General features: G+C 33.9%; 1 protein-coding gene across 1 annotated transcript; it reads right to left on the reverse strand.

Annotated features, from left to right (window-relative positions):
* Positions 1-2,534: 2,534 nt before the first annotated feature.
* Positions 2,535-3,542, reverse strand: LOC138326155 (uncharacterized). Its single transcript, XM_069272284.1, has one exon. The coding sequence runs from the start codon at positions 3,540-3,542 to the stop codon at positions 2,535-2,537; it is 1,008 nt and encodes a 335-aa protein (XP_069128385.1).
* Between the last annotated feature and the right edge of the window lie 7,423 nt (positions 3,543-10,965).

Here is a 10,965-nt window from a genome sequence, read left to right on the forward strand (position 1 = left end):
ACATCTGTTAAAGCACAGGAAGAAGGTATTTGACTGAGTGGGAACATAACATTTCCTTCTTCATAGAACATTGCATTTTGCACTATCATTTAACTAGTAACTATGTATGAAGTTTGTGCTTTTAGTGTTTCTGATACACGTATTCTAATGTAAAAATGTTTAGTGATGTTGGTTTATAGAGGAAAAAGTAAATTCATATTTTATATGAAAGATCGACTATTTCATATATCGCTTGGCTTGGGCAAACTATTAATAGCATTGATTGCTTCGTGCACAAGACACGTTTAGGAAAAACATAGACTTAAAGTTATATGTGCCGTAATTTTCATACTCACGAAACAAGCAGAGCTTTTAAATTGTAATTCACCACCAAAAATTACTAACATTTTGAGAATTTCAATATTTTTTAATTTTTGGAGAACAATTAAGAGTTGAACATTATTATATGCAGTACTGCCAAAAATCATTATATTGAAATAGATCTTTCGCCCATACAGTCAAATCATGAAGCCATTTAGTGGTGAACAATTTCATGTCGTATTTTATAATGTTATTAATAATCTCAAAATAAATTTCTGTAGATGTGTTTAATTCCAAATTTACATAAGCATAAAAAGCATGAATTTTACAGTGCACAGATTCTGTGTTGTACCTATTGTTTATAAGGCACCATTCATGTTTGTCTGTCTATTTCAATGCTTTTCACAGATTTATTCATCAAACCTTAAGATTTTCGATAGATTACTAAAGAAAAATTAACATGCCTAAATTTTCGCTGAGTTACGGGACACATAACTTTAAGTAGAGGAATTGTGATACTGTAAAATCATCTATTTTCGTTGGGTTCAATTTTCGGGGATTGTAAAATGTTAAACTACCTAAAAAACAAGAAGTTACATGTATATCAATATAAAATAACACTTCATGGGCATAATTATTACTCTTTAATGTATTTTTAACTTTTATTTGTATAAAAATGTTACAATGTACTTAGTCTATCAGAAACAACAGTTAGGACTTAATGCGTAAAAATCTGTGTCTAATGTTATACTGGTTGTATAATTGACAACAAATATATTTAAAATATTTGTCCAGTTATGCAATGACCTTTTCAAATCAAACATGCGAACAAATTATAAGTGAAAAGTATTTGATTAGGTTCTTGACATTCGTGTAATTTTTATGCGGTTCAGACATGGGGTAAAATAACGATTTGAACAACGAACAATACTTAGCTCTAAAGCTTTCCAAAAGAGTAAACTTTTTTATGACATACAATAAAAAGAACAAATATAGCAGAAATGAGGAAGGTAAAAGTTACTATCACTGGGCGTCGCTCTTTCAGTAATCTTGAAAGGAATTTCTTGCTGGCCTGTGATTGGTTCAGATTGTTTCTACTGGGCTGCTTCAGTTTTACTATGAGATGGTCCAGGGGTGGATATAATGTCAGTGATAGTAACCCCTGGAGTATTGAGGATGTTGGAAAGTATACGTCAATGTTTTCTGAAGTCTGATGACAGTATAATACTTAGATACTTTTACAGGAGTTCAGGATCAAGCTAATAGAATCCCTTATCTTTGTCATAATTTATAGCCTATGAAGAATATTGCTGCAAAAATCCTGGTCATTGTTTTTGGACACTAGCAACAAAGTAATATCGATTTGTCCGATTAAGAATATTTAGGTAAGAATACCGATACCTTGACTACACGAAATGACAGCCGTCATTTGGTTAACACTTGATTGATATACCTATTACAAAAATATCATCCATTTGTTCCTTTCGAATTTCTTGTTCACTGGCTTGTCTATGTCTTGGTACGCGTTGATCAACACACACTTTTTTTTTCAAAAAGTTTTAATCCCAATATAAACATTTAGAACCATCCAATTATGTGTTAAAGACGCACAAAGCAGCCCTGACGCAGGATGGTTTTTGATCTTCAGTGAAGCATGGACACCGGATATTTTCTAATTATCTGATTCACAAAATTTTGTATCATCCAAAGGACACACAGCGAGGTCCACATTGATATGAGTTATTTCTTAAACCACGACTTATGTTTCGTATCTGATGATTTTCGTTTCAGCTCCCTGGATTTTGATCCAGAGGGAGTTGTCTCCCCGTAGACTGATACACCAAGGCTCCCCTCCAGCTGAGACAAAGATTGTCCTGAGAAAGTCACCATTGGTTCCGACAATCAGAAGAATTGATCTGGTCACCCTTTCTGCCACGAGGATATCACCAGTACTGTCAAAACAGACATCATCCGGATAGAACTCTGTCGGAGGAATGTCAGCGATTTCCACGTTGAAACATTGGAACTTAAGGTTCAGATATTTATCCATCACCAAGACTCTTGGTTGTTTATCTGGTGTCTGACCAGCTATGTAGTTTCCAAACTTGACGCCATTAGAATCAGACACAGCGATGTTGTCCGTCTGGATACAGTGCGCCATGTGATGAGGTGTCAAGGCCTTCTGTTTACAGACACGACCCGTGTCGTCCACTCTCCGTCAGACGTGTACAAACCTATTCCCTCATACCCCATCCCCACCACAACCAACTCCCCAGGGTGATACCTAAAGTCCGTGGGACATATTTCACATTAAAACGTGTCACTACGGTACTATCAGACATTACCTCTCGGATACTCTTGTCTTCCTTCACGGAGAACCATACCCTTCCCGTTTTGGGGGAGATGGCGATAGAATTGACGTTGACCCGACACTCTATTTTCTCCAGTATGCTTCCCGTTTGATCAACCCTGTATATTTGTTCTGCATCCCAGTACGACAACCAAGCTTCGTCGCCTGAACGACATGTATGGCACGCATCATAAGGAAATGATGCTAGGAAACTTGATATAACAATACATGGTGGACTTTGTTGGAACGAAACGCTCTCTCCGTCAACTAGTACCTTACCAAACATCTGGTTGAGTAGGACATTTGAAACGGTTCCAGGTTCGAAAACAGCAGACTTTCGGGCTATTGGTGTTGGCGACGTAATAGGTTCGGTATTCCGGATTTCTTTTGCTACTTCTATGGCTTTAGTACTAATATCTGACGTCAGTGCTTGTTGGCATCGATCTTGTTGTCTTAATTTTCCTCTTAGAAAATCTGTCAATACACTTTTGTTCTTCTCTTTCGTTTCCCTATTCATCTGCTCCAAATTTTTACAGAGTGCCACTAGCCTGTCACTGATTTTGTCTATTTCTTTTTTCATCTGGTCCCCATGACGGGTGATGTCGTTATTCATTTCCATCAGTTCCTTACTGGTTTTCGTCCAAGATTTACCATTTTCCAGGATTTCACTTTCTAACTTTGGAATGTCACTTTTTGAAAGTTTTTCTGTATATTGTTGCATTTTATGTTTTTGGTCCGAGGCATGTTCCATTAATTTGACAAGATCGTGTTTATTATGAAAATCCAAAACACAATCTAAGCAAATTAGTTCATTGTCACAAGTTTTACAGACAAAGACGAATTCTAATCCGCCATGGCGAGAACAGCCCGAATCTGGAGTCTGTACCGCCATTGTAGAAGGAACTGGGACCTGCCCGTTGTTTTCATAGAGTAGTACTGTTTCATATATATTATATATATATATATACGATACCCTGACATCATTATGACAGGCATTCTAGGTATATTGATGAATGACGCATGTGTTTCATTTCCCCGTATATTTTTGTTTCATTATACAATTGTACTATGAGTGGTAGGCATTTAATACCTATTCAAAATTACTGTGATTTGTGTACGGGCGTTACATATGTAATGGTACGTTTAAGCTTTGAAAATATGATATCTAGTGAAACCAATATAAATGTAGATCCATCATGCTAAAGAAAATGATACAATGCATGGGAGAAGTATTCCCATCTAAACTACTCCTCTATAGCGGCTTTCAACATGCATCATTCATAGTTGAAATAAATATGCTTTTTGCCACTTTATTGTCTATCGACCATGCCGTCGTGTTAACTTTAATCACACAGTGCTGAACTAATTTTACATTACCAGTTCGTTATTGGTACAACTTAGCCCGAGATAATCTAGCCCTGACACCAGACTTCAACATTATGACAGATAGATGTCTGGTGTAGGACATCTAGCTGTCATAATGGCTAAGTCTGGTGTCAGGGCCAGAGTATCTCGGGCTAGGTACAATTTTGCATTGTTATTTTTCACTGAACAATTTTTAGAGAAATATTTAACATGCTGAATAATATACCGGCCTCCATTGAAGTGTGAAGAAACCGTGGAATCCATCGATGAAGAAGAAGGGAAATATGTCATTCATGAACAGGTACTATAAACTTTACAGCTGAATCGTTGAAAGCTGTTGTATATAACAGTTCTATGTACATAAACATTATCCAGCATACTTTTCTAATAAATAAATGTGTTAATTGGTGAAAGAAACTCAAGAAATTACAATGTCTATTGGGAGGAAAACGTTCGAAAAGTTCTTGGAGAAGAATCTTTCGTTATTTGATAATATATACTGGAAACCAGCTTTCTTTCGCGACTAGTAAATATCGCGATTTCCATTTGAAAACAAGTTCGCGAAGATTAACATTCACGGATTTAATCTTTTGTCCGGAAATTGCACTCAAAATCAATTATGTTAATCGCGATGACAAACTTTCGCGAATTTACTTGGACCATGAAATTCGCGAAAATAAATCACACATGAAATGAAGTCGGTGTACAGTATACAGAATTCGCGGTTTCTGACAACCGCTATTTTTGTATATGTATTATTGCCATGATTGTTCCATCGGCTAATCCCACGTTTGTCCGTTTTGGTAATGAATTGTTACATGTGCGGGATAATTGTGTGATCACCATTAGGATATTTCATTTGACGTATCAAAACAAAAACAAAACACATTCATTTAATTAAATATAATCAAAATTAATTGTCTACTATGACTTTGCCCTTGATCTTGAACATCATCGGAAAAGGTAAAACAAATAAAGGATGCATGACATTTGAAAAAGTGATTACAAATTAGATGTATTTGAAACCCCGTTAAATCTCCTGATACAGTATTCGGCATGCCTGTAAATCGCTTTCACTGCACCAAGTGAGTTACAGGCATGTAAAACATCAGTAGATTTAACAGGAGCGTAATACTAAGAATTGAAATATTGTATAAATATCTAATTTATATAAAATAAATCTAAAAAATAATTTATGACATACCTTAACAATCGTTGAATGATATATATATGATTAATTAACATTGAAGAAGTTGGAAGAATAATCGATGGAAGCTGGTAATGAATACTGAATAGATGCATTTAACTGGGCATGATATCTACTTTGTGTCTATTCAAATGTAAGAACGACTGAACAGCGATAAATTTCTCTACCCTCGGATTTAATTCAAAGGGGAAATAACTCTGTAGTGCTTAGGAGTCGAACGCTGACGGAGACATTAATTCATGATGTCAATGGAGAAAGCTGGTGTGTCGGATGCTTGATGTAGGAAGACTTTCTAACTTGCCTAATGGTGTCTTTGTTTAATGAGAATATGGATTTCATTGGCGGTGTAAATGTTTTATAATTTGTTTTTTTTTAATGTTTTAGAGTGGGAGTTTGTAATAGTAAGTTATGATTTTTAGCAACCTATTAAAGATATTTCATCAAATTTCTCAGAGATATGTGTCATTTGATGGATTTTGAAATAAAATCAATCAAATTTATTGCAGGTTACCCCCAAGAAACGTTTTGTTAACCATACCGCAAATAGTTGAACAAAATACCGGCATGCATTCCTAAATGAGTCGTTCTTTTGGATGAGCACCTTGGCGCGTTAAGCTTGAAACATCGATACAAGTTTCATAAAATGGGAAATGAACATATTAAAGATTCCAAAAGGCTACATTCTGACAGATATAAAAGTAATAACATGAAGCAGAGATATAATAATGCATATACATAGTCATATACTCCTACTAGCATTGAGCGTATCATAGCATTTTGGCGCCTGAAGCCTACGTTCCTGATTTCCACTGTCCTCAAATGAATGGGTAGTTATCGTCTGAAAGGTTTTTATCAGTATATCAAAGAGACAAAGAAACTTTCTATTATCATTTACATTTATATATATGGTGAATGAAATGTGGTATATTTGACTGATTTCTAATTTCACATATAATATATAATGTAATGCATCTGTTAAATGTATATATAAAAAAAAACAATAAATATTTTTTAATCAGACTTCCACAGTTTAACTGCTTTTGTAGATGATTTACAAGACCATAACGTCTCTTATTTTGTTATTACTTTGAAATTGTTGTTCATGTGAGGTTTTTTTTCAAAACTGTCATGTTACATGGTCAATGGCGACAAGGAATACTAAATATATTGTTCATTTTTTTTATTTATAGGCCTATACATCATCTTTTAAGGTTCGATGTAATGGTCATTTTAAGTATGAACGTTCGTCTTGAACCAAGTTTTAAATGAAGAATGAAATTTGAAAGTTTGTCACAAGAAACTGAAATATGTTCTCTCATATTTGTTAAATATCGTGGTAGTGCGATGCTTTTTTTCCAATTATGGAGTGTAGTACAAATGCATTGTGTTTTACAAGTACGCATACCCACCACAATAAAATTATACAATTTTGGACGGGATATTTGTATACATCTGTTTAGATATGTTCACACGTTGTATTTTTTAATTTGCGTCTTATTATGCTATGCTATTAAATCACTCGATTAACATTACAGTATAACCATATATTTGGATATTTCAAGGTAGACAATCTTTGTCTTCTTGTGTGCTTCTTTGTTTGCCTTTTACGATATTTTTGAATAGGATTGGATAAAACCAACCAACAATCAAGATTTTTTAACACAATTATTTTTTATCAAACGTAAAACATATTTTTTATCCTAGTTGAAGGACGTTGATGTTTTTTAAAGACAAATAAAATGCTTATCAAATGACCCAAATACCCGCCGTGTAGATATTGTCATTCATTATAACGCACACAATCTGCAGACACCGAAAGGAAAATCTTAATGAAAATATATTTTAGATCGATTACAGATGCACTCTTAGAAGGGCATTCACGAATCCACTGATCTTTACACAAATACAGTATGTTACGGAATATTTATTTTGTATGAACTGTGTTAATCTTTGTGTAAATAGGGATTTAGCCATGCACCACTTAGATACGGAAGATGTTTCCTTTCAACCGATCTGGGCCGACTCTCGAGTCTGTCTATGTGACAGATACACAGTACTGTATACCTAGACCCGTAATATGCACGGCCTTCTTTATAATAACACCTTTGTTTGCTTAATAGAACTCACACAGAGAAATGATTCATTTATTTCAAGTTTTCCGCCCACAATGTCAATGAGAAAAAACAAAGCAAAACAAGAAAACTTAAAGCAGTTTTTATTTTTTGTATAAATGCTTTCCCCTTTGAATTCTTAAAAATATTTTGACTTCTAAAGTATCGTTTGCGGAGAGCTAGCTAGCTGCTTTATAAGTGTTGCGTAATTCTTTGATCATCAGAGATATTGAAGTAGTAATAAAATAATTCCTTTGAATATTTTATGATACTACCCTGAAACTGTTTAATATTTTCAATGTCGTCATTTTCCATCAGTCGCTAATCACTGGAAGGATAATCCATAAGCATATTGCAGTGTTTTATTTCAAATAAGCAAATAACTTGGTTTTTACAATCCTCTATATAATACATTTTACAGAAGTTAGACGCTACGCATGACCTATGACGGACCCTGTCTATAGTTTGATAGTGGTTTATATTTTTTGTTCTTAATAATATAGATGTCAGGTACTGACCTCTGGTCGATGGTTTTCTCCGGATACTCCGGCTTTCCTCAAGCAACACAACTGGCACTTCTTTACATGGACCTGGCTGTTAAAGTTATATGTGTCGTAATTTTCATACTCACAAATCAAGAAGAACTTTTAATATGTTATTCATCAACAAAACTTCCCAACATTTTGAGAAATGTAATACTTTAATTGCATAGCTTCTAATTGTACACAGACAAATAAGAGCTCATTGAATTTTGGCAGTGCTGACAAAAATCCATGTATTTACGTCTACAGTGCAGTGAAATAATTACATATAGTCAGATACTTAACCCAAGTTTGTGGTCTACAATTTCATTGTACGTTTCTACAGAATAATTAGTAATTGTAAAGTGACTTATGCAGATATTTTTTCTTCTAAACATACATAAAGCATAAAAACAGGAACTTTTACAGTGCAAACTTTCTCTGTTGTACCTGACGTTTATAAAGCATGACACAATTTGTCTGTGCCTTTGAATGATTTTCACACTTAATTCATCAAACCTTATTGTTTTCAATAGATTACTGAAGAAAAAGTTACATGTCAAAATTTTCACCCAGATATGGCACATACAACTTTAATAGGATGTAAATCTCATAAAACTTAAACTCGCAATACGTCATACATCCGTACAATGATGTGATAATGTGTAATTCGTTACGCATACGTCATTTTTTGTTAAGGAGAAACAATATACCGCTGTATATTACTCTTAATTTGCGTTTAATTTCTAGACGGAAATAAATTATCTGTTAAAGCGACTGCAAGAAAGTATCAAAATGTATTTCCTAGTATGCTAAAGCACGGCTATTTTCTGCGCTCAATTTATAAATTATGACCAAATTAGTGCATACTAAGTAAGCATTTTTACGGCTGTTTTGCTATAGTATGTCTTTGGCTTTATCAGGAGAACATATGCCTGGATTAAACAATGGATATAAACCTTTGTACATGTATGTTAATGTACATAGATAAGGTCATTTTGATCTGATCAGGATTTCGCCATAACCCGATAGCTTAAAATATTCTAATAAAAAATGTGGTCCCAAGGAAACATGGATGTGGTTTTGAAAGAAATATTTGGCGTCATCGATATCAATTTTCTTATGGTATTAATGTTTTTTAACATATTTTATTTTATTTCGAAAAAATACTGGGCTATTATGGTTCCTATTTATGTTCTTCTTTTGTGAAAGAATATTGTTCTGATAAAAGGTTTGATGATAGAAATCTAGAACCAAGACTTAAAAAACAGGATAATAAATTCAATCATGCATATTTCTTAAATTGGTTAGTTTTGTATTATTTACACGGATTCACACAGTCTTCAAACAAAATCTTTCATACCCTGATGAAGCTAAAAGCTAATGACATCAATGCTTATAATTAATTTTTCTTATTAATTGATAACATAAAATACGTTTAAACGTCTGCTTCTATTGATTTTCTGTCGGATTATTTTTCCTAAATCAATACGCAACGTCGACGTCTCTATTGTGAAGTCATGATAACGGCGTATGTTTATGGTAGTATAAAGTAAAAGAATCTACCAATCAGAAAGTCGGATTTAATATGAAAACAAATAAAAATTGATTATTAGATATTGAAGACTTTACTGCTTGATATTTATTCAGCATGTTAAAATTACCCAATAAAGAAGATATTTTCATTTTAGATCTTCGATAGTCCAGGGATCATTACCACTGTCGTTCTATTACTGTTGTTGCTACAACTACAGTGAAAGTAACCCCTGGAGTAGCGATGATTACTTAACTACTATGACTTAACACCTGGATCGGTTAGAATTATGTTTATGAACTACAGCGTATTTTCATTTTCATCAAAGAATGTAAATCAGATTCTGGAAGACTTTATTTAGCATGATGGTTTAACATTGAGTACGAATCTATTGCTTCTTTGAGGCCGCGGTGGCTGTGTGGTTAAGATATCGCGACAGAAGACCTCCACACTTGGTCGCGAGTTCGAATACCATTTGAGACAGTTGTTATGTACCTATAAAACTGGCATGTCGCTTAATGAGCTTGGATAGGACGTTAACCAATTAATCCATTGTGATACATTGACTCATCTATTGCCAGATAGTTTGTGCCAATCAGTTCGTAAATATTATGAAATAAAGTTGCGGCTAATTTATCTATAATAATATCTACGCCATCACAGATAATCTGTGTTTATTGATAATTATCTATATATCTAATGGATATAGATAAAACATCACCGGAGGTTGTATGATCGTGAGAGGCTGGGAGACGATATCGGCCGCACTGGACCCAATGTATATACTCTGTTATAAATACATAAATATTTATCACTATACAGCATATGTTACCGCTTTGTATCACAAATTTCCTAGATCGTTCTAACGAATTAAGTTTATCTCCACTAATCCACAGATACTCATCTAATAAAGACCAGACTTATAAACAAAGAGGACGAGTTCTGAGCCTTGATCTGGACCCTATCTCCCGGGGGTTCGGGAAGAGCGGTGTGCGTGTACCCCTAGATACTATCTCAGCCACTGGACCCGCGGGATGGCGGACATACACATATAAATAAAGTCTATTATAGGGGATAGTCTATCTACGTTTTGTATATTTGTCAAAATAACAAATTCTACATCTATCGGAAAGAGGAAGCAGATTTTTGATCTTATCTCTTCAATCTTGGATGATGATCATTCACTACGTGTACGCTTGTTGTGTTCTTATATTGACTATTTGCTATAATCTTTTCTATGTTGGAAGAAAATTAATAAAAAAAATCATTGTTTATCATTATAAAGAGAGAACAATTAAACAAAGCAGTAATGTTTAAAAGTAATCTTATAAGCGATATATGTTAAACTTATTATTCTTCGGGATAATCTTTCCAGCAAGATTTTAAGGTTTTACGTTTTTTAAAAGTTATATGTGCCATAACGGGATGGAAATTTGACATTTTATCTTTCTTCAATAATCTATTGAAAACCATAAGATTTGATTAATTCATCTGTGAAAATCATTCAAATGGATGGACAAACATGTATGATGCCATATATACATTACTTCATAGAATTTATGCAGTGTCAAATTCTT

Source organism: Argopecten irradians, chromosome 6 (assembly GCF_041381155.1).
Source record: "Argopecten irradians isolate NY chromosome 6, Ai_NY, whole genome shotgun sequence".
Lineage (NCBI taxonomy): Eukaryota > Metazoa > Mollusca > Bivalvia > Pectinida > Pectinidae > Argopecten > Argopecten irradians.

Excerpts from the sequence above, each read along its gene's own strand:
- LOC138326155 (XM_069272284.1), bottom strand. The coding sequence starts at position 3,542 with ATGGCGGTACAGACTCCAGATTCGGGCTGTTCTCGCCATGGCGGATTA.